Source organism: Salmo trutta, chromosome 13, assembly GCF_901001165.1.
Source record: "Salmo trutta chromosome 13, fSalTru1.1, whole genome shotgun sequence".
Lineage (NCBI taxonomy): Eukaryota > Metazoa > Chordata > Actinopteri > Salmoniformes > Salmonidae > Salmo > Salmo trutta.
Genome location: NC_042969.1, coordinates 437,849 through 463,150, shown reverse-complemented (window position 1 = coordinate 463,150; position 25,302 = coordinate 437,849). Strand labels below are relative to the sequence as shown.

The window sequence follows — 25,302 nt, the reverse complement described above, 5'->3', positions numbered from 1 at the left end:
TTGTAAAGTTCATTATTTGGTTTGATGTTATCTGAAGGTGATTTGGCCATAATAAAATAAACATTGCTTGGTTGTCCCAATCACTTCCATAGATTTGTAGTGGGTTGCGGCTAAAGTTAAATAGAGGGAAATAGACTTACGTGGGTTGGGGGGGAAGAGGGTGCAGCTTTGGCAGTGGATGATCTCCTTGACGATGGGCAGATCTTGGGGAAGGGGGGGCGGGGGTACGTAACCAAGGCCAGGCATCATGGGGTTCATGGGAGCGATGCCCGTCATCATGCCAAGACCTGAGTCGAAATCTGAAGGAGATGCACACACACATGAAAATCTCAACGTGGGATGAACAAATACTTGTGGAAATGTATGTTTTTCTATGTGTGTTATTCCATTCTCATGTTTCATTTGACATTATGCATTTCTCCTTGAGCATTTTGTGGAGGTTCTGTCAACAATGGTGAAACACAAACAGTTTATAAATAACTGAATCCATGCTCTCATGAATAAAAGAACATTCAGACATCCTGCATATTTAAAGTGGAGCTACGGCTACATGAGATTCTACTGACTCTCTTCTATGTTGCTGATTGGCTGACCTTTAATGTTCTGTCTGTAGAGAGAGAGAGATGGATCAAAGAACCAGCCTTCCTTCACAGGTAGGGGACTATTGATTTAGATTGCAGCTGGATACACTCTGCACGCACAGACACACTAGCTATGTATCTGCAGAGGGTTTTAGAAATGAGTGTGTGAGTGTGTGATGGACCACAATGTGAGGCCTGACTGTGACAAAACTGAAAAGAGTATAACAAAGTACCACTTTTTAACCACTATGTAAATTATGTTTAAATCCCACTTTGTGAGACAAGGAAGCTTTCAATAATTTCAGCTTTCTGTGTGAGTGAAGAAGGTATAAATGAGGATGAAGGATGAGGAAGAGAGGGGGTCACAAGCTAGACGTGTAGCTGGACCAATCAGAGAAGACAGTAACCGGAAGTCTAGGTCTGCTTAATCCCTCTCTGTGGCCGTTATTGATGACCTCATATCTTGTATTCATGCCCGGGTGATGACTTCCCCAGACCAGCGAGGCGGAGGAGAGGTGAAGTGATGGCAGGAGTAGAAATAGAGGAGGGAGGGAGCGGTACAGCGGACTCTGTGTCTGCTGAATACCAAGGCCAGTCTCAGGGGCAGCTCTGGTCTCCGGGCTGGCTGAGAGGCCCACAGAGGAGCTCTCTGATGGGTCTCAGAGAGGAGTGGAAGTGGTCATTTTCTGAATGAGGGAGTGAGGCCCACAGCAGAGCTCTATCATGGGCCGTACTGTGACAGGTGTGAGCTGATTCATAACTGCCCCTTAGTACCCTGACACTGCGGAAATGGGAACAGTGCTGAAGAAAACACTTCTAGCTGGCACACTCACAGACCCATTCTGAACACAGAGAAGACATGATTTGATCAAGACAAAGCTGTTTCCATTTCGCTGCCTTTTCCTTATTCCTTCCAGTGTGTGTGTGTGTGTGTGTGTGTGTGTGTGTGTGTGTGTGTGTCCAATTCCATTGAGAGCCAGTCAGAGGACAGAGGCATGCAGTAGAGCTGTTCTTCTCAGGGAAATTCAGCTACAGTAGCTACAGTAGGATTCTCTGTACAGACAGAACAATGGAGACTCAACCCCCGAATTCAAGATTCACATCTTTCAACATCTTCGGTTGAAAACACCCACACACTAACAAAAACAATATCTTCAGTGTGAAACAGGCCTCTTTCAGTCAGAGGTACAACTCTGTAGAGACAAAGAGAGCAGGGATCTCCTCTTGAACAGAAACATCAGTGGAGAACTTTATTCTCTCCACCCACACAAGGTCTCTCTCGCCATCTCTCTTCCCTCTCCCTCCATCTTTATGTCTTTTCATCTCTCCTCTTCTCTCTCTTTCACGCAAGCATGCACACACACTCGCCAACACACACATGCCACAGTCCTGTCCCTCCATGTAAAACAATCAGCTTCCAAGAGGTTTGTTAAGGTCATTACATTTCATGCTGCCCGTCAATCAAAAGTCCAGCCAGAAAAAAATGTGGCATTTGACTAGAGATACCTCCTGGCCATCCAACACATCACATTAGTCCTCCATTTATCCTCATCCTCTCCCCCCTTCCTCCCCCTATTTTTCAGGGTAAACCACCCCTCCAGCAGAGTGGGGGCTGGGTGGAGGGAGGAAGGGTGACACAGGGAGCTGCAATGAAGCATGCTGGGTAATATTTTCTGATGAGGCGAGCAGGTCGGAGCACCTAGAACACGAACAGAGGCTCCAGTCTCAATGTGCTGCCAGACATCTTCTCAACTTAACATAATGTATCTCTTTATCAGAGATGCTCTTTCAATCTCCTCCACACTTTTAAACCAGATCTCCCTCTCTCTTCATCTCTGCCAAAGATCTCCCTCTCTCTAGTTCTTGTTCTTCTACTTGTATAATATGAATAGTTCATATACACTGCTCAAAAAAATTAAGGGAACACTTAAACAACACATCCTAGATCTGAATGAAAGAAATGATCTTATTAAATACTTTTTCTTTACATAGTTGAATGTGCTGACAACAAAATCACACAAAAATAATCAATGGAAATCCAATTTATCAACCGATGGAGGTCTGGATTTGGAGTCACACTAAACATTTAAGTGGAAAACCACACTACAGGCTGATCCAACTTTGATGTAATGTCCTTAAAACAAGTCAAAATGAGGCTCAGTAGTGTGTGTGGCCTCCACGTGCCTGTATGACCTCCCTACAACGCCTGGGCATGCTCCTGATGAGGTGGCGGATGGTCTCCTGAGGGATCTCCTCCCAGACCTGGACTAAAGCATCCGCCAACTCCTGGACAGTCTGTGGTGCAACGTAGCGTTGGTGGATGGAGCCAGACATGATGTCCCAGATGTGCTCAATTGGATTCAGGTCTGGGGAACGGGCGGGCCAGTCCATAGCATCAATGCCTTCCTCTTGCAGGAACTGCTGACACACTCCAGCCACATGAGGTCTTGCATTGTCTTGCATTAGGAGGAACCCAGGGCCAACCGCACCAGCATATGGTCTCACAAGGGGTCTGAGGATCTCATCTCGGTACCTAATGGCAGTCAGGCTACCTCTGGCGAGCACATGGAGGGCTGTGCGGCCCCCCAAAGAAATGCCACCCCACACCATGACTGACCCACCGCCAAACCGGTCATGCTGGAGGATGTTGCAGGCAGCAAAACGTTCTCTACGGCATCTCCAGACTCTGCCACGTCTGTCACGTGCTCAGTGTGAACCTGCTTTCATCTGTGAAGAGCACAGGGCGCCAGTGGCGAATTTGCCAATCTTGGTGTTCTCTGGCAAATGCCAAACGTCCTGCACGGTGTTGGGCTGTAAGCACAACCCCCACCTGTGGACGTCGGGCCCTCATACCACCCTCATGGAGTCTGTTTCTGACCGTTTGAGCAGACACATGCACATTTGTGGCCTGCTGGAGGTCATTTTGCATGGCTCTGGCAGTGCTCCTCCTGCTCCTCCTTGCACAAAGGCGGAGGTAGCGGTCCTGCTGCTGGGTTGTTGCCATCCTACGGCCTCCTCCACGTCTCCTGATGTACTGGCCTGTCTCCTGGTAGCGCCTCCATGCTCTGGACACTACGCTGACAGACACAGCAAACCTTCTTGCCACAGCTCGCATTGATGTGCCATCCTGGATGAGCTGCACTACCTGAGCCACTTGTGTGGGTTGTAGACTCCGTCTCATGCTACCACTAGAGTGAACGCACCGCCAGCATTCAAAAGTGACCAAAACATCAGCCAGGAAGCATAGGAACTGAGAAGTGGTCTATGGTCACCACCTGCAGAACCACTCCTTTATTGGGGGTGTCTTGCTTATTGCCTATAATTTCCACCTGTTGTCTATTCCATTTGCACAACAGCATGTGAAATGTATTGTCAATCAGTGTTGCTTCCTAAGTGGACAGTTTGATTTCACAGAAGTGTGATTGACTTGGAGTTACATTGTGTTGTTTAAGTGTTCCCTTTATTTATTTGAGCAGTATATATTATCAGATACAAACCTATGAGACCAAAACATTTGCTTGCTACTTTCACTGTCTGCTGCTTCTATTAGGTAGTATATTGTATAAATAGTTAAAAAGGGGATGACAGTAAGACTAAGACTATATACACCCAGTGTCTGTGTGTGTGTGTGTGTTAGAAGGGGGCAGTGATTGTTGAGGATATAACAGATAGAACTGTATGAGTGCCCAGGGAAACCTCCCTAGAGCCTGTTTATGTATTCAGAGGGGTGTGTTTGTCAGACTAAATCAATTCAGAGAAGAGTGTGTGGGTGTGTATGAGTGTGTGTGTGTTGCAGACTAAATGCTTCCCTGTGGGTGTTTAACATGCATCAGGCTTGACAACTAGCTTGGTCTGTCCACACATCTTCCTCATACACAGCAGTGTGTCTAGAGAACTCACAACTCTAATCAAAATCCAAACAAACAAATTAATGACATCATCGCTGTGAATATAGAACATCAAGTGTGATATTGCAGAGATTCTACAGTTGGAAAGACAACAAGTCCTGAGTGGGGACTCTACAGAAGCCTTGTCCCTATAAGCCAGCATGCTTTCTCCTGCAAGGACTAGAAGAGGCCCTAACAGAACAATTTCCACAAGGCAAGCTATGTCCCCAAAAGGCACCATGTCCCCACAGTGGAGGGTTTATGGTACCATGTGCCCACAAGGCACCATGTCCCAATAGTGTAGTTTCTACAGTAGCATGTCCCTGCAAGGTACCATGCCCCCATAGTGGAGTCTCTACAGTACCCCGTCCTCATAAAACAACATATCCTCACAGCGGAACCTCTTCAGTACCAAGTCCGTCCCCGCACAGCATTTTATTTATTTCAGTTGACTGAGCCTGATCTTCCAGTAGCTATACTGAATACAAAAACATAAACACAAATACAACAATTTCAAATATTTTACTGAGTTACAGTTAATATAAGGAAATCAGTTAACTGAAATAAATTCATCAGGCCCTAATCTATGGATTTCACATGACTGGGCAGGGGCGCAGGCCCACCCACTTGGGAGCCAGGTCCACCCACTGGAGAGCCAAGTCCAGCCAATCAAAATTCATATTTCCCCACAAAAGGGCTTTATTACAGACATAAATATTCCTGAGCACGCCACTCCTCATCCGATCCTGCAGGTGAAGAAGCTGGATGTGGAGGTCCTGGGCTGGCTTGGTTACACATGGTCTGTGGTTGTGAGGCCAGTTGGGTGTACTGCCAAATTCTCTAAAAACGACGTTGGAGGCAGCTTATGGTAGATAAATTAACTTTCAATTCTCTGACAACAGCTCTGTTGGACATGTCTACAGTCAGCATGTAAATTGCACACTCACTCAAAACTTGAGACATCTGTGGCATTGTGTTGTGTGAGAAAACTGCACAATTTAGAATGGCCCTTTATTGTCCCCAGCACAAGTTGCACCTGTGTAATGATCATGCTGTTTAATCAGCTTCTTGATATGCCACACCTGTCAGGTGGATCGATTCTCTTGGCAAAGGAGAAATGCTCACTAACAGGGATGTAAACAAATGTGTGCATGAAATTTCAGAGAAATACAATTTTTGTACATTTAACATTTACATTTAAGTCATTTAGCAGACGCTCTTATCCAGAGCGACTTACAAATTGGTGCATTCACCTTATGATATCCAGTGGAACAACCACTTTACAATAGTGCATCTAAATCTTTTAAGGGGGGGGGGGGTTAGAAGGATTACATTATGCTATCCTAGGTATTCCTTAAAGAGGTGGGGTTTCAGGTGTCTCCGGAAGGTGGTGATTGACTCCGCTGTCCTGGCGTCGTGAGGGAGCTTGTTCCACCATTTGGGTGCCAGAGCAGCGAACAGTTTTGACTGGGTTGATTGGGAACTGTGCTTCCTCAGAGGTAGGGAGGCGAGCAGGCCAGAGGTGGATGAACGCAGTGCCCTTGTTTGGGTGTAGGGCCTGATCAGAGCCTGAAGGTACGGAGGTGCCGTTCCCCTCACAGCTCCGTAGGCAAGCACCATGGTCTTGTAGCGGATGCGAGCTTCAACTGGAAGCCAGTGGAGAGAGCGGAGGAGCGGGGTGACGGGCTGCGGCGTTCTGGATGAACACCAGACAGGCTGCGGCGCTCTGGATGAGTTGAAGGGGTTTAATGGCACAGGCAGGGAGCCCAGCCAACAGCGAGTTGCAGTAATCCAGACGGGAGATGACAAGTGCCTGGATTAGGACCTGCGCCGCTTCCTGTGTGAGGCAGGGTCGTACTCTGCGAATGTTGTAGAGCATGAACCTACAGGATCGGGTCACCGCCTTGATGTTAGTGGAGAACGACAGGGTGTTGTCCAGGGTCACGCCAAGGTTCTTAGCACTCTGGGAGGAGGACACAATGGAGTTGTCAACCGTGATGGCGAGATCATGGAACGGGCAGTCCTTCCCCGGGAGGAAGAGCAGCTCCGTCTTGCCGAGGTTCAGCTTGAGGTGGTGATCCGTCATCCACACTGATATGTCTGCCAGATATGCAGAGATGCGATTCGCCACCTGGTTATCAGAAGGGGGAAAGGAGAAGATTAATTGTGTGTCGTCTGCATAGCAATGATATGAGAGACCATGTGAGGATATGACAGAGCCAAGTGACTTGGTGTATAGCGAGAATAGGAGAGGGCCTAGAACAGAGCCCTGGGGGATACCAGTGGTGAGAGCACGTGGTGCGGAGACAGATTCTCGCCACGCCACCTGGTAGGAGCGACCTGTCAGGTAGGACGCAATCCAAGCGTGGGCCGCGCCGGAGATGCCCAACTCGGAGAGGGTGGAGAGGAGGATCTGATGGTTCACAGTATCAAAGGCAGCAGATAGGTCTAGAAGGATGAGAGCAGAGGAGAGAGAGTTAGCTTTAGGAGTGCGGAGAGCCTCCGTGACACAGAGAAGAGCAGTCTCAGTTGAATGACCAGTCTTGAAACCTGACTGATTTGGATCAAGAAGGTCATTCTGAGAGAGATAGCAGGAGAACTGGCCAAGGACGGCTCGTTCAAGAGTTTTGGAGAGAAAAGAAAGAAGGGATACTGGTCTGTAGTTGTTGACATCGGAGGGATCGAGTGTAGGTTTTTTCAGAAGGGGTGCAACTCTCGCTCTCTTAAAGACGGAAGGGACGTGGCCAGCGGTCAAGGATGAGTTGATGAGCGAAGTGAGGTAAGGGAGAAGGTCTCCGGAAATGGTCTGGAGAAGAGAGGAGGGGATAGGGTCAAGGGAGCAGTTTGTTGTGCAGCCGGCCGTCACAAGACGCGAGATTTCTGCAATCTTTTATTTCAGCTCATGAAAAATGGGACCAACACTTTACATGTTGCATTTATATTTTTGTTCAGTATACTTGGCTCTAGAAAGACTGATGATGCAATGACTTGGTGGCAGGTGGTGTTGCTTACCAGAGAGCCAATACATCTAATCAAAAGTGCAGTTTAAAGGGGAATGGAAACACTAGGATTTAGAAAGGCAGCCTACTGTAACTGTAAATCTCCATATTGGCATTGTCGCATCACTGGCAGGAGAGAACATTTTGGAACTCCCAAAAATGGCTGTAGCTCCGAGTCTCCAAGTCTGAGAATTAGTTTATTACAGAGAATGAAATAACGTTAGTTAGGGTGCCAATAAACCTACTGAAGCCATTCATGTTTGAGCTGATCGTTGTCCCAGATCAGAGAATTTGTTCTCGTAGCAGTAACAACACAGACATGCCGCCTGAAACACCTCAGCTAGAGGGTCTGCCAGATAATGGCTAGAGTAGGAGTGTGTGTGTTGTAGAGAAATGGTGGTGATACAGCCCAAAATCCCAGCGGATTGTGGCTGTATTACATCCAGTCAGAGGTTCCTCTCAGTCTGTCTGGATGGTGATGTATTACATCCAGTCAGAGGTTCCTGTCAGTCTGTCTGGATGGTGATGTATTACATCCAGTCAGAGGTTCCTGTCAGTTTGTCTGGATTGTGGCTGTATTACATCCAGTCAGAGGTTCCTGTCAGTCTGTCTGGATGGTGATGTATTACATCCAGTCAGAGGTTCCTGTCAGTCTGTCTAGATGGTGACTGTATTACATCCAGTCAGAGGTTCCTGTCATCCTGTCTGGATGGTGATGTATTACATCCAGTCAGAGGTTCCTGTCAGTCTGTCTGGATGGTGATGTATTACATCCAGTCAGAGGTTCCTGTCATCCTGTCTGCATGGTGATGTATTACATCCAGTCAGAGGTTCACATACACATGGGTTTGGAGCGGGTAGTCGCACTTCGCTTCGCTCCACAGGTAATATTACATTTCATTACATTACAACGGTTTGATTTGTTTGATCTGAGCAATTTTTTCTTAGCTAGCTACATAGCCGTCTTTGTATCAAAGATAATTGTGTAGTTTAGAGTAATTATCGAGGTTAGCTAGCCAGCCAGCTGTTTTCGTCCTCCTAACTTAGTCAACACTGCTAGCTAGCCAACTAGCCAACTTCTACCGACTAGCAGCACTGTAGAAACTATTACATTACAACGGAACGACTTGATTAGTGTAGTGTTAGCTAGCTACACAGTTGTCTTTGCTGTCTTTGTATCTAAGATAATTGTGTAGTTTAGAGTAATTATCAAGGTTAGCTAGCCAGCCGCGCCGCCGTTGTCCAGCCTCCAGACTTAGTCAACACACCGAGTCATCATCAAACCCACTGCTAGCTAGCCAACCTTTACTGACTAGTAGCACTGTAGAAACTAATACATTACAACGGAACGATTTGACTAGTGCAGTGTTAGTTGTCTTTGTCATAGTTTGATAATTGTGTAGTTTAGAGTAATTATTGAGGTTAGCTAGCCAGCTATTTTTGTCCCCCGCGGCGCCATTTTTCCAAACCTAGCCAACTATTACCGACGAGCAGCATTGTAGAAACTAAATACATTACAAAGGAACGTCTTGATTAGTGCTATGTTAGCTAGCTATATAGTTGCTTTTGTATCATGATAAGGTGTAGTACTGAAACTATCGAGGTTACCTAGCCAGCTACACGTTCAAACAAAGTCAACAACGCAGCCACTGCTAGCTAGCCTACTTCACCAGCCAGCTGTACTGTATCATCTTCGTCATTTTAGTCAATACAATTTTTGGAACGTAAGCTTAACTTTCTGAACATTCGAGAAGTGTAGTCCACTTGTCATTCCAATCTCCTTTGCATTAGCGTAGCCTCTTCTGTAGCCTGTCAACTATGTGTCTGTCTATCCCTGTCCTCTCCCCTCTGCACAGGCCACACAAACGCTTCACACCGCGTGGCCGCTGCCACTCTAACCTGGTGGTCCCAGCGCGCACGACCCACGTGGAGTTCCAGGTCTCCGGCAGCCTCTGGAACTGCCGGTCTGCGGCCAACAAGGCAGAATTCATCTCAGCCTATGCTACCCTCCAGCACCTCGACTTTTTGGCACTGACGGAAACATGGATTACCACAGATAACACTGCTACTCTTACTGCTCTCTCCTCGTCTGCCCACGTGTTCTCGCATACCCCGAGAGCATCTGGCCAGCGGGGTGGTGGCACTGGAATCCTCATCTCTCCCAAGTGGACATTCTCTCTTTCTCCCCTGACCCATCTGTCTATCTCCTCATTTGAATTCCATGCTGTAACAGTTACCAGCCCTTTCAAGCTTAACATCCTTATCATTTATCACCCTCCAGGTTCCCTTGGAGAGTTCATCAATGAGCTTGACGTCTTGATAAGTTCCTTTCCTGAGGATGGCTCACCTCTCACAGTTCTGGGTGACTTTAACCTCCCCACGTCTACCTTTGACTCATTCCTCTCTGCCTCCTTCTTTCCACTCCTCTCCTCTTTTGACCTCACCCTCTCACCTTCCCCCCTACTCACAAGGCAGGCAATACGCTTGACCTCATCTTTACTAGATGCTGTTCTTCCACTAATCTCATTGCAACTCCCCTCCAAGTCTCCGACCACTACCTTGTATCCTTTTCCCTCTCGCTCTCATCCAACACTTCTCACTCTGCCCCTACTCGGATGGTATTGCGCCGTCCCAACCTTCGCTCTCTCCTGCTACTCTCTCCTCTTCCATCCTATCATCTCTTCCCTTTGCTCAAACCTTCTCCAACCTATCCCCTGATTCTGCCTTTTCAACCCTCCTCTCCTCCCTTTCTGCATCCTTTGACTCTCTATGTTCCCTATCCTCCCGGCCGGCTCGGTCCTCTCCTCCTGCTCCGTGGCTCGACGACTCATTGCGAGCTCACAGAACAGGGCTCCGGGCAGCCGAGCGGAAATGGAGGAAAACTCGCCTCCCTGCGGACCTGGCATCCTTTCACTCCCTCCTCTCTACATTTTCCTCTTCTGTCTCTGCTGTTACAAACCACTTTCTACCACTCTAAATTCCAAGCATCTGCCTCTAACCCTAAGAAGCTCTTTGCCACCTTCTCCTCCCTCCTGAATCCTCCTCCCCCCCTCCTCCCTCTCTGCGGATGACTTCGTCAACCATTTTGAAAAGAAGGTCGACGACATCCGATCCTCGTTTGCTAAGTCAAACGACACCGCTGGTCCTGCTCACACTGCCCTACCCTGTGCTTTGACCTCTTTCTCCCTTCTCTCTCCAGATGAAATCTCGCATCTTGTGACGGCCGGCCGCCCAACAACCTGCCCGCTTGACCCTATCCCCTCCTCTCTTCTCCAGACCATTTTCGGAGACCTTCTCCCTTACCTCACCTCGCTCATCAACTCATCCTTGACCGCTGGCTACGTCCCTTCCGTCTTTAAGAGAGCGAGAGTTGCACCCCTTCTGAAAAAACCTACACTCGATCCCTCCGACGTCAACAACTACAGACCAGTATCCCTTCTTTCTTTTCTCTCCAAAACTCTTGAACGTGCCATCCTTGGCCAGCTCTCCTGCTATCTCTCTCAGAATGACCATCTTGATCCAAATCAGTCAGGTTTCAAGACTGGTCATTCAACTGAGACTGCTCTTCTCTGTGTCACGGAGGCTTTCCGCACTGCTAAAGCTAACTCTCTCTCCTCTGCTCTCATCCTCCTAGACCTATCTGCTGCCTTTGATACGGTGAACCATCAGATCCTCCTCTCCACCCTCTCCGAGTTGGGCATCTCCGGCGCGGCCCACGCTTGGATTGCATCCTACCTGACAGGTCGCTCCTACCAGGTGGCGTGGCGAGAATCTGTCTCCGCACCATGTGCTCTCACCACTGGTGTCCCCCAGGGCTCTGTTCTAGGCCCTCTCCTATTCTCGCTATACACCAAGTCACTTGGCTCTGTCATATCCTCACATGGTCTCTCATATCATTGCTATGCAGACGACACACAATTAATCTTCTCCTTTCCCCCTTCTGATAACCAGGTGGCGAATCGCATCTCTGCATGTCTGGCAGACATATCAGTGTGGATGACGGATCACCACCTCAAGCTGAACCTCGGCAAGACAGAGCTGCTCTTCCTCCCGGGGAAGGACTGCCCGTTCCATGATCTCGCCATCACGGTTGACAACTCCACTGTGTCCTCCTCCCAGAGTGCTAAGAACCTTGGCGTGACCCTGGACAACACCCTGTCGTTCTCTACTAACATCAGGCCGGTGACCCAATCCTGTAGGTTCATGCTCTACAACATTCGCAGAGTACGACCCTGCCTCACACAGGAAGCGGCGCAGGTCCTAATCCAGGCACTTGTCATCTCCCGTCTGGATTACTGCAACTCGCTGTTGGCTGGGCTCCCTGCCTGTGCCATTAAACCCCTTCAACTCATCCAGAACGCCGCAGCCCGTCTGGTGTTCAACCTTCCCAAGTTCTCTCACGTCACCCTGCTCCTCCGCTCTCTCCACTGGCTTCCAGTTGAAGCTCACATCCGCTACAAGACCATGGTGCTTGCCTACGGAGCTGTGAGGGGAACGGCACCTCCGTACCTTCAGGCTCTGATCAGGCCCTACACCCAAACAAGGGCACTGCGTTCATCCACCTCTGGCCTGCTCGCCTCCCTACCTCTGAGGAAGCACAGTTCCCGCTCAGCCCAGTCAAAACTGTTCGCTGCTCTGGCACCCCAATGATGGAACAAGCTCCCTCACGACGCCAGGACAGCGGAGTCAATCACCACCTTCCGGAGACACCTGAAACCCCACCTCTTTAAGGAATACCTAGGATAGGATAAAGTAATCCTCCTAACCCCCCCCCCCTTAAAAGATATAGATGTACTATTGTAAAGTGGTTGTTCCACTGGATATCATAAGGTGAATCCACCAATTTGTAAGTCGCTCTGGATAAGAGCGTCTGCTAAATGACTTAAATGTAAATGTAAATGTGTTCCTGTCAGTCTGTCTGGATGGTGACTGTATTACATCCAGTCAGAGGTTCCTGTCAGTCTGTCTGGATGGCGATGTATTTATTGGACGTGTGACTAATCCTTATGGACTTCCTGGCAGAAGCGGTTACGCGACTAGTTAGCAGCCGATATGCCAGTTAAATAACTGGTGAAATGTTGCTTGATTAAAAATTGTTTAAGGATAATATCAGTAGTGGATAGGTGCTCAATATATACAATCAGTATCCTATAACAATGTTATACCCAGTTCGAATCACAGAAAGCATCATGATTCATGAAATCTCATTCTAACCAATAATGGGGCGTGCTCATTATAAATACATTGTGATTTAGTTTCGGTATCAGACTAACTTTTCTTATTATTTTGTTTACGGAGCATACAGGCTGGCAGTTTATCGCCAGTTCAAGCTATGGGCACAAGGGAGAATTGGACGAGGTATACGGCGTCTCATCCCTGCGTGTGTTGTTTCTTCCATAAGGCGCGCATACCCAAAAGCAAAGGCATTGAATAAAAGTTTGAATAAAACCAATTAATTTATTAAATCTATGCCTGCGCCTTATGTAAAAAATAGTATTTGTTAGCTTGTCCACTATAACAACAGGTTCAAGCGTAACCAGATAAGCTTGCTTTGAAGATAAAACAAATCCCATGTCCCTGTCGTTAGAGTAGTGAATTCAACTAGCTTTGGCTGCCATCTATTGGAAAGGAATGATAACTACACTGGGCAGCTACACTAGTTGGCAGAGTCAAAGTGGACTTTAATAATATATGTAATTTAGCAGACGCCTTTATCCAAAGCGAACTGGGTACATGGTAGTGGAAACAGATCACAGAAACAGGATTACAATGTTGATATCATGGATGGTCAGTCCTTGCATCTATAGCTCTGTATTTGAATTTAAGAGTGGTTACATTTTCCAGCCGCATCTCTCAGCTTTTTACTGAAAGAGGAGCAGGGAGACACTTTGTTATTATTTCTACTGCTAATTGCCACTTTAAAAAGTTAAGATGCAGATTAAATACACCCCAAAATATGTTACAGATACTATAAAAATGTCTCATTACTGACAGTTAGTGAATACACAGCATCCAGCACAGCAAACAATCAATCACAAATGTATTTTACAAAAGCCCTTTTTATATCAAAATAATAACCACAGTGGTTATAGAGGGTGCAACAGTTCAACTGACATTTTCTCCTGAGGTGTTGGCTTTTTATAGCTGAGCATTCATAGGTTGAGAGAGAGAGTCAAAACAGCAGGACCAGGACAAGGTAGCACATCCATTGGGACAAGGTTAACCTGTTAGGGTATAGGGGGCAGTATTTTCACGGCTGGATAAAAAAATTTACCCGATTTAATCTGGTTACTAATCCTACCCAGTAACTAGAATATGCATATACTTATTATATATGGATAGAAAACACCCTAAAGTTTCTAAAACTGTTTGAATGGTGTCTGTGAGTATAACAGAACTCATTTGGCAGGCAAAACCATGAGACAGATTCTGACAGCAAGTGGATACCTGATGTGTTGAATTGACTTTAAAAACGGGTTGAAATGGGTAAAAAACAAATTAGCTGAAAAACAATTCCACCCCGATTCCCTTTATGGATGTGTGTATCTTAATTCGCTGTTGAATGGCCTGAACACCATCCCGCTCCCCCAAAGTGATCCATAGTATATCTTGGCTCACACTGTAATGATTGTGATTCTGAGCTCTCAGGTTCGTGTTGTGGTCTTCACTGATCTCACTCTCTGTCAGCCCCATTTGTGGAGTATAGGGGCAGGACTCAGTTGTATACTGATGGTTGTGAGCTTAATCTAGCTGGGCCCCGAGCTCTTTAGTGATAGTCCCGGTGGACCTCTTCTCCACCGCAGCACAGGAACACTCTGGCACCCAGGAGTCAGTTTGGCATGCTGTACTAACTGTTCTTGCTGTTGGTAGAAAACAATTAAGGCATCTATTAGGCTTTAGTTATATTCAAGAATCATGGATTTGCATGTACCTCTTCTGCTTCCTGCACAGTCTCCTCCAGGATGAAAACATTTTCAAGGATGAAGACGTCATCCTAAAAAAAAAAAAACATTTTGTTAAAACAACTGAACCCAAATATATCAGTTGGCATTAACAAGCTTCCTGTCTTGAATGTATTGTCAACACACACACACACACACACACACACACACACACACACACACACACACACACACACACACACACACACACACACTCACAGCAAATACAGGGACATTTATTTTTCAGCAAACATTAGCTATGTCAACTTCAGTCTAGCTAAATGAGGTGGCGCTAACAAAACATTACAAAAACAAATGTCAACAAAATATATTACAGTACTTGACTATCTGAGGTGGAAGCTAGCTACAGTAACTACCTAATAACAGGGGTACACGGATAAACTGTTGCAATTTTAGTTGCAGTTGAGTTGCTTGCTAACGTTATTTGCTGGGGGTGTTACACAAAACACTTCCGATGCTAGTTACCTTCAACTAGAGTTGCAACAAAGTTATCCGGTGTCTAACGCTAGGCTAGTCAACAACAGTCATGACCGGTTAACGTTACCTCAGACTTCATTGCATTGACTCGCATTCAGTCGCTTTTGCTTGACTCCAAAGTCAGCGATGTTGATGATGGTCGGTCGGTAACACCTACACCATAACTCTCGAAATGTCAATCGGAGGCACAAGCAGAGGGCTTCAACGTAGGCGTATGACTCCTTTCCATTCTGAAACTCCCGGTTGCCTGATTGAAAGTGCCCTTCATCGCAAAGGTCTGCCTCCGCGAAGTGCTGTCTGCAGATCCTGCTAGCTCGAGCTGGCACGTCCTTCCTCTTCAGGACATGGAGCCACTTCTTCAAAAGTTGTGGATCCTTGGACAGGATGGTAGTTTACCGAGGGATTTTTTTGCTGCCAATTCATACAGCCTGGGGCTATACAGTTCATGTTTGAATTACTACTTGTTATTGCCATCTTTGTAGTCCGCTCCTAACTTAAATCTTTTCGGTTCAAACTCCGTGCGAAAAACTCAATACCAGAGCCAATGTGTTGATTCCTGCCGCATTGGCGTCAGTCGTTACTATGGCAATTAACCTGTTGGGGCTAGGGGGCAGTATTTGCACGGCCAGATTAAAAACGTACCCGATTTAATCTGGTTACTACTCCTGCCCAGTAACTAGAATATGCATATAATTAGTAGATTTGGATAGAAAACACTCTAAAGTTTCTAAAACTGTTTGAATGGTGTCTGTGAGTATAACAGAACTCATATGGCAGGCCAAAACCTGAGAAGATTCCAAGCAGGAAGTGGAAATCTGATTTGTGGAATCACCTTCAACACTTTGCCTATGAAACACACCGTGAGTTAGGATTCATTTAGCTTCCTAAGGCTTCCACTAAATGTCAACAGTCTTTACAAAGTGGTTTGAGTCTTCTCCGGTAAAAACTGACCGAACGAGAGGCCTGGAAAGTTGGTCATAGGGGGAGGGCCATTACTACTATGACGCGGGTGCCCATGGGTACCCTCTCATTCCGAAACATTTAGTAAGACAATGCAATCGTCCGCCTTGAATATTATTGAAGCTCTGATTGAAAAACGCCCTAAAGATTTATGTTATACAACGTTTGACATGTTTGAACGAATGTAAATATATATTTTTTGCAAATTCGTGACGACAAGTCCCGCGCGCCTCGTACATCATGAGTAGCCTTCGGAACGCGCTAACAAGAAGGAGCTATTGCGACATAAATTATTAACTTTTTCGAACAGAACTACATTTGTTGTGGACCTGGGATTCCTGGAAGTGCCTTCTGATGAAGATAATCAAAGGTAAGGGAATATTTACAATAGTATATTTGATTTTAGATGGTTCCAAGATGGCGCTAACCTGTATCGCCTAGCCTATTTTTCTGAGCATAGCACCTCGTTTATTGCAAAGTGTGATTTCCCAGTAAAGTTATTTTTAAATCTGGCAATGCGGTTGCATTCACGAGATGTTAACCTCTACGGGCTAGGGGGCAGTATTGAGAATTTTGGAAATAATATGTGCCCATTTTTAACTGCCTCCTACACCAACTCAGAAGCTAGAATATGCATATTATTGTTCAGGTTTGGATAGAAAACACCCTAAAGTTTCTAAAACTGTTTGAATGGTGTCTGTGAGTATAACAGAACTCCTATGGCAGGCAAAAACCTGACAAGGTTTCATGCAGGAAGTACCCTGTCTGACAAGGTGTTGTTGTTCTTGCTTCTGTTTATTGAAGAGTCAGGATCTTAGCTGTAACGTGACAATTCCTAGGGCTCCAATAGGCTCTCAGAGCCCGGGAAAAACCTGAAGGATGACGAGGCAGCCTCAGGCTGAAACACAGAATCCCCTTTTCCAAGTGTCCCATCAGAGGACAATAGAATTAGGCGTGTGCGCGATTTGACCCCGTGCTGTATTTTCCTTCGGCTGTTTAGCTAATTGCAGATTCCCGGTCGGAATATTATCGCTTTTCTACGAGATAAATTGCATAAAAATGTATTTTAAACAGCGGTTGACATGCTTCGAAGTACGGTAATGGAATATTTAGAATTGTTTTGTCACGTTCTGCGCCATGCGCACGACCTTGATTTACCATTCTGATAGTGTCTAGAACGCACGAACAAAACGCCGCTGTTTGGATATAACGATGGATTATTTGGGACCAAACCTACATTTGTTATTGAAGTAGAAGTCCTGGGAGTGCATTCTGATGAAGAACAGGAAAGGTAAGACCATTTTTCTTATAGGAAATGTGATTTTGGTGAAGGCTAAACTGGGTGGGTGTCTAAATAGCTAGCCCGTGATGGCTGGGCTATGTACTTAGAATATTGCAAAATGTGCTTCATCCGAAAAGCTATTTTACAATCGGACATAGAGTGCATAGAGGAGTAATGTATCTATAATTCTTAAAATAATTGTTATGCTTTTTGTGAACGTTTATCGTGAGTAATTTAGCAAATTGTTAGTAAATTCCCCGGAAGTTTGCGGGGGGTATGCTTTTTCTGAACGTCACATGCTAATGTGAAAAGCTGGTTTTTGATATAAATATGAACTTGATTGAACAGACATGCATGTATTGTATAACATAATGTCCTAGGTGTGTCATCTGATGAAGATCATAAAAGGTTAGTGCTGCATTTAGCTGTGGTTTGGGTTTTTGTGACATTATATGCTAGCTTGAAAAATGGGTGTCTGATTATTTCTGGCTGGGCACTCTCCTGACATAATGTAATGTTTTGCTTTCGTTGTAAAGCCTTTTTGAAATCGGACAGTGTGGTTAGATTAACGAGAGTCTTGTCTTTAAATAGCTGTAAAATAGTCATATGTTTGAGAAATTGAAGTAATAGTATTTCAAACGTTTAAAAAAATCGCGCCACAGGATTCAACTGGCTGTTACGTAGGTGGGACGAATTCGTCCCGCCGGTCCCATAGAGGTTAATCTATAATTCTTTGAATGACAATATTACATTTTAACAATGTTTTCGAATAGTAATTTTGTAAATTGTAGCGCTGGTCCACCGGAAGCATTTGAGGGAAAATATTTTCTAAACGTCACGCTCCGATGTAAAATGCTGTTTTTATATATAAATATGAACTTTATCGAACAAAAGATCCATGTATTGTGTAACATGATGTCCTAGGAGTGTCATCTGATGAAGATTGTCAAAGGTTAGTGCTGCATTTAGCTGTGTTTTGGGTATTTGTGATGCATGCTAGTTGCTTTGAAAATGGCAGTGTGATTATTTTTGGCTGGGTACTCTCCTAACATAATCTAATGTTTTGCTTTTGCTATAAAGCCTTTTTGAAATCGGACAACGTGATTCGATTCAGGAGAGGTGTATCTATAAAATGGTGTAAAATAGTCATATGTTTGAGAAATTGAAGTTATAGCATTTATGAGGTATTTGTATTTCGCGCGACGCAATTCCACTGGCTGTTGACTAGGGTGGGATGCAAGCAGGTTAAAAATTCCGCTGACCATGGATCAAATAAACCTTGTTGACGATCAAAATACAAAATATAGAGATGTTTTTATGTTAAATGCACATGTTTAGTATTAGTGGATCGAATACATCTCTTTGCTTAGATGTACTTCCTAAAGTGTTTCCATTCCCTTTTAATGTGTCAAGTGTCTTGGATAATAAATGGTTTCTGGGGAGGTCCCCACTTTGAAAACCAGACAGCGAGAGAGGAGGAAAAGAGGAGGAGGAAACAGAGATGCGAAAGCCATAGAATATTTCATATGGTCCTAATTATAGTCTGGATTGGTTTGTCTTCAATCAGGTTTTATAAAAGCCATGACAAACGCTACTGTAATGCAATATTAGTCTCTTCCTTTCTGGGCCATTGAGAGCACATGTGGACTCAAATAGAGACAGAGGCCCAGAAAATGTCCAGTTGTGATTGTTCTGTGGTAGGGATGTTCTGTGTTCTAAAGGATAGGTCTTTCAGAGCGGTACAAAGCCAACACTGTTGATTACATACAGTTGAAGTCGGAAGTTACATACACATAGGTTGGAGTCATTAAAACTTGTTTTTCAACCACTCCACAAATTTCTTGTTAACAAATGATAGTTTTGGCAAGTCGGTTAGGACATCTACTTTGTGCATGACACAAGTAATTTTTCCAACAATTGTTTACAGACAGATTATTTCACTTATAATTCACTGTATCACAATTCCGGTGGGTTAGAAGTTTACGTACACTAAGTTGACTGTGCCTTTAAACAGCTTGGAATATTCCCGAAATTATGTCATGGCTTTAGAAGCTTCTGATAGGCTAATTGACATAATTTGAGTCAATTGGAGGTGTACCTGTGGATGCATTTCAAGGCCTACCTTCAAACTCAGTGCCTCTTTCCTTGACATCATGGGAAAATCAAAAGAAATCAGCCAAGACCTCAGAAAAAAAATTGAAGACCTCCACAAGTCTGGTTCATCCTTGGGAGCAATTTCCGCTCAGCAAGGAAGAAGCCACTGCTCCAAAACCGCCATAAAAAAGCCAGACTACGGTTTGCAACTGCACATGGGGACATAGATTGTACTTTTTGGAGAAATGTCCTCTGGTCCGATGAAACAGAAATATAACTGTTTGGCCATAATGACCATTCTTATGTCCGTAGGAAAAAGGGGGAGGCTTGCAAGCCAAAGAACACCATCCCAGCCTACAAACCTGACTCAGTTACACCAGCTCTGTCAGGAGAAATACTTCTGACCCACTGGGAATATGATAAAAGCTGAAATAAATCATTATCTCTGCTATTATTTTGACATTTCACACTTAAAATAAAGTGGTGAATCTAACTGACCTAAGACAGGGAATTGTTACTAGGATTAAATGTCAGAAATTGTGAAAAACTGAGTTTAAATGTATTTGGTGTATGTAAACTTCTGACTTCAACTGTATAAATGTATGTATAATTAAACAGTGTGAAATCCAGATTAGTATTATTTGTCCTACTTTACTTTGGTTCAGAGTTTTGTAGCAGTGGAGCAGAGTGGTAACTCAGTATAGAGATGGCAGTAATTAAGCTGTTGGATAATTTGAGCTTCAGAGCAGAGTGGTAGAGAATGAGAGAGAGGGGTGGAGAGTGGAGAGAGAAGAAGGAGAGTGGAGAGAGAAAAGGGAGAGAGAGACAACGGGGACAGAGGAGAGAGCGTGGGTGGGAGAAAGAGATAACAAGCTACGGAACAGCTGTTTCTCCAGGTGATTCATAAGTAGGACTACAGCCCTCTCACCCCGAAACCCCAATCCCACTACTACACAGCCAACCGACTACAGCCCATCCTGCTGGCAATGTTGGTATGATACCAATGCAGCTGCGGGAGAGAGAGTCCTCTAATAAGGTAACAGCACTAAGAGCAGCTCCAATATGCTGTCCAATGGCTCAAGGCGCTCAGTGACAAAACACACACGCACACCACAGAGTTTTCCTCTCCAACACAGTTCTAAAACTATAACTCGCTCAACAAAATATAATTTTATTTTGCGTAGGCAGCACAGTAAACTAGGACAGAGAGTTTGCTAAGTCTGGAAGAAGCTCAGTAAACTGTACAAATTAAATGAAATAGGGAAAAACCCAGTAGGTGGGATTAGCGTCCTCCATGCCCACTTCATTTGAAATATGTGGTGGAGTGGAGTTGCCGTGAGGCCTATAATTCAGTAGCTCTGTTGATATGAATGTGCTTTTAAACAAGCTGAAGGATGCGGTTTATAAAAGGCTTTGGGGAAAGAAGATATTATAATAAGGACAGAAAAAAGACACATGGCTGCATAAATCATTGTAGATGGTGGGGTGAAATGTTGAAGTGATAAATGCCCCGCAGTTCTTTTAATGATATTTAACAAACAATAAACATCAGAAGCGTAGCATCTTATTGCGTTTCATTCATCTCAACCTCTCGGTTCCAAAGCATTAAACAAACGCTGATGGAACATCACCAGTCTAGAAGGAGCTCTGGGCTCGTATACACAAAGCACCTCAGGAAAGGTCTTAGAAATCCTGTAGGGCTGACCCCATTGTTTGGTTGATAGGCTGTTGGTCGACTGAAAGTTTTTTTTGTAGAGCAGAGGCAAATATACAGTGCATTTGGAAAGTATTCAGACCCCTTGCCCTTTTTCACATTTTGTTATGTTACAGCCTTATTCTAAAATTGATTAAATTATTTCCCCCCCTCATCAATCTACACATAATACCCCATAATGACAAAGCAAAAACACATTTTTATAAATTTTTGTCAATTTATTGAAAATAAAAAACAGATACATTAAATTTACATAAGTATTCAGACCCTTTACTAAGTACTTTGTTGAAGCACCTATGGCAGCGATTACAACCTTGAGTCTTCTTTCATATGACGCAATTAGCTTGACAACACCAGTATTTGGGGAGTTTCTCCCATTCTTCTCTGCAGATCCTCTCAAGCTCTATCAGGTTGGATGGGGAGCATCGTTGCACAGCTATTTTCAGGTCTCTCTAGAGATGTTCGATTGGGTTCCAGTCCGGGCTCTGGCTGGGCCACTCAAGGACATTCAGAGACTTGTCGGGAACAGGTTATTTTTTCTTAAGGTTAGACAATATTGATCTCTGACTCCCTCTTTAGTAATTGGTGAGTCTTCATTTTTTTAATTCAGTGCTTAAAACGTCAGACAAGCTCAGTAGCCTACGTATAGTTGATTTTATTCAAACATAGGGCGTGTCTATATATACATATATATATATATATGTGTGTGTGTGTGTGTGTGTGTGTGTGTGTGTGTGTGTGTATATATATATATATATATATATATGTGTATTTATATATATATATGTGTATTTATATATATATATATATATATATATATATATATATATATATATATATACACACACTGCTCAAAAAAATAAAGAAAACACTTAAACAACACATCCTAGATCTGAATGAAAGAAATAATCTTATCAAATACTTTTTTCTTTACATAGTTGAATGTGCTGACAACAAAACCACACAAAAATAATCAATGGAAATCCAATTTATCAACCCATGGAGGTCTGGATTTGGAGTCACACTCAAAATTAAAGTGGAAAACCACACTACAGGCTGATCCAACTTTGATGTAATGTCCTTAAAACAAGTCAAAATGAGGCTCAGTAGTGTGTGTGGCCTCCACGTGCCTGTATGACCTCCGTACAACGCCTGGGCATGCTCCTGATGAGGTGGAGGATGGTCTCCTGAGGGATCTCCTCCCAGACCTGGACTAAAGCATCCGCCAACTCCTGGACAGTCTGTGGTGCAACGTGGCGTTGGTGGATGGAGCGAGACATGATGTCCCAGATGTGCTCAATTGGATTCAGGTCTGGGGAACGGGCGGGCCAGTCCATAGCATCAATGCCTTCCTCTTGCAGGAACTGCTGACACACTCCAGCCACATGAGGTCTAGCCTTGTCTTGCATTAGGAGGAACCCAGGGTCAACCGCACCAGCATATGGTCTCACAAGGGGTCTGAGGATCTCATCTCGGTACCTAATGGCAGTCAGGCTACCTCTGGCGAGCACATGGAGGGCTGTGCGGCCCCCCAAAGAAATGCCACCCCACACCATGACTGACCCACCGCCAAACCGGTCATGCTGGAGGATGTTGCAGGCAGCAGAACGTTCTCCACGGCGTCTCCACACTGTCAAGTCTGTCACATGCTCAGTGTGAACCTGCTTTCATCTGTGAAGAGCACAGGGCGCCAGTGGCGAATTTGCCAATCTTGGTGTTCTCTGGCAAATGCCAAACGTCCTGCACAGTGTTGGGCTGTAAGCACAACCCCCACCTGTGGACATCGGGCCCTCATACCACCCTCATGGAGTCTGTTTCTGACCGTTTGAGCAGACACATTCACATTTGTGGCCTGCTGGAGGTCATTTTGCATGGCTCTGGCAGTGCTTCTCCTGCTCCTCCTTGCACAAAGGCGGAGGTAGCGGTCCTGCTGCTGGGTTGTTGCCCTCCTACGGCCTCCTCCACGTCCCCTGATGTACTGGCCTGTCTCCTGGTAGCGCCTCCATGCTCTGGACACTACGCTGACAGACACAGCAAACCTTCTTGCCACAGCTCGCATTGATGTGCCATCCTGGATGAGCTGCACTACCTGAGCCACTTGTGTGGGTTGTAGACTCCGTCTCATGCTACCACTAGAGTGAAAGCACCGCCAGCATTCAAAAGTGACCAAAACATCAGCCAGGAAGCATAGGAACTGAGAAGAGGTCTGTGGTCCCCACCTAGAGAACCACTCCTTTATTGGGGGTGTCTTGCTAATTGCCTATAATTTCCACCTGTTGTCTATTCCATTTGCACAACAGCATGTGAAATTTATTGTCAATCAGTGTTGCTTCCTAAGTGGACAGTTTGATTTCACAGAAGTGTGATTGACTTGGAGTTACATTGTGTTGTTTAAGTGTTCCCTTTATTTTTTGGAGCAGTGTATATATATATATATATATTTATATATATATACATACACACACACACACACACACACACACACACACACACACATATATATATATACATATATACACATATATATATTAATATATATATATATATATATTAATATATATATATATATATATATATATATATATATATATATATATATATATATATATATACACACACAGTTAAAGTCGGAAGTTTACATACACCTTAGCCAAGTACATTTTTCACATTTCCTGATATTTAATCCTCGTAAAAATTCCCTGTCTTAGGTTAGTTAGGATGACCACTTTATTTTAAGAATGTGAAATGTCAGAATAATTGTAGAGAGAATGATTTATTTCAGCTTTTATTTCCTTCATCACATTCCCAGTGGGTCAGAAGTTTACATACACTCAATTAGTATTTGGTAGCATTGCCTTTAAATTGTTTAAATTGGGTCAAACGGTTCGGGTAGCCTTCCACAAGCTTCCCACAATACGTTGGGTTAATTTTGGCCCATTCCTCCTGACAGAGCTGGTGTAACTGAGTCAGGTTTGTAAGGCCTCCTTGCTCGCGCACACGCTTTTTCAGTTCTGCCCACACATTTTCAATGGGATTGAGGTCAGGGCTTTGTGATGGCCACTCCAATACCTTGACTTTGTTCTCCTTAAGTCATTTTGCCACAACTTTGGAAGTATGCTTGGGGTCATTGTCCATTTGGAAGACCCATTTGCGACCAAGCTTTACCTTCCTGACTGATGTCTTGAGATGTTGCTTCAATGTAGCCAAATAATTGTCCCCCCCTCATGATGCCATCTATTTTGTGAAGTGCACCAGTCCCTCCTGCAGCAAAGCACCCCCACAACTTGATGCTGCCAACCCCGTGCTTCACGGTTGGGACGGTGTTCTTCAGCTTGCAAGCCTCCCCCTTTTTCCTCCAAACATAACGATGGTCATTATGGCCAAACAGTTCCATTTTTGTTTCATCAGACCAGAGGACATTTCTCCAAAAAGTACGATCTTTGTCCCCATGTGCAGTTGCAAACCGTAGTCTGGCTTTTTTCTGGCGGATTTTGAGCAGCGGCTTCTTCCTTGCTGAGCGGCCTTTCAGGTTATGTCGATATAGGACTCGTTTTACTGTGGATATAGATGCTTCCACTGCGAGGATGATCAGCTGTCCGTCCTGTCTCCCTGTAGCGCTGGCTTAGGCGTCTCACAGTACGGACATTGCAATTTATTGCCCTGACCACATCTGCAGTCCTCATGCCTCCTTGCAGCATGCCTAAGGCACGTTCACGCAGATGAGCAGGGACCCTGGGCGTCTTTCTATTGGTGTTTTTCAGAGTCAGTAGAAAGGCCTCTTTAGTGTCCTACATTTTCACAACTGTGACCTTAATTGCCTGCCTGTAAGCTGTTAGTGTCTTAAACCTGTCTGGGCTAGGGGGCAGTATTGAGAATTTTGGAAAAATATGTTCCCATTTTTAACTGCCTCCTACACCAACTCAGAAGCTAGAATATGCATATTATTGTTCAGGTTTGGATAGAAAACACTCTGAATTTTCTAAAACTGTTTGAATGGTGTCTGTGAGTATAACAGAACTCCTATGGCAGGCAAAAACCTGACAAGGTTTCAAGCAGGAAGTACCCTGTCTGACAAGGAGTCGTGCGTCTTGCATCTTTTTATTGAAAAGTAAGGATCTTAGCTGTAACGTGACAATTCCCAGGGCTCCAATAGGCTCTCAGAGCCCGCGAAATAACTGAAGGTTTACGAGGGAGCCTCAGGTTGAAACATATTATCGCCTTTTGTAAGTGGATGCTCCGAGGACCTTTGAATGATGCGCGTGCATGAGTCGCTTCTGAGGAGAAATTTTATTCGGCTGTTTAGGCTCAATGCATACTCCCGGTCGGAATATTATCACTTCTCTACG

At 44.8% G+C, this 25,302-nt stretch overlaps 1 protein-coding gene across 3 annotated transcripts in view; it reads right to left on the bottom strand.

Annotated features, from left to right (window-relative positions):
* Positions 1 to 25,302, bottom strand: part of LOC115205046 (ecto-NOX disulfide-thiol exchanger 2) — a 250,544-nt gene that overhangs the window by 62,706 nt on the left and 162,536 nt on the right. For 2 of the 3 annotated variants that reach the window (XM_029770607.1, XM_029770608.1), the window contains exon 4: positions 141 to 299. In XM_029770607.1, coding sequence (XP_029626467.1) covers positions 141 to 299 — 159 coding nt within the window. Of the gene's footprint in view, positions 1 to 140; positions 300 to 14,398; positions 14,509 to 25,302 lie in introns of those variants that run through there. The other variant, XM_029770609.1, reaches the window with a different exon arrangement.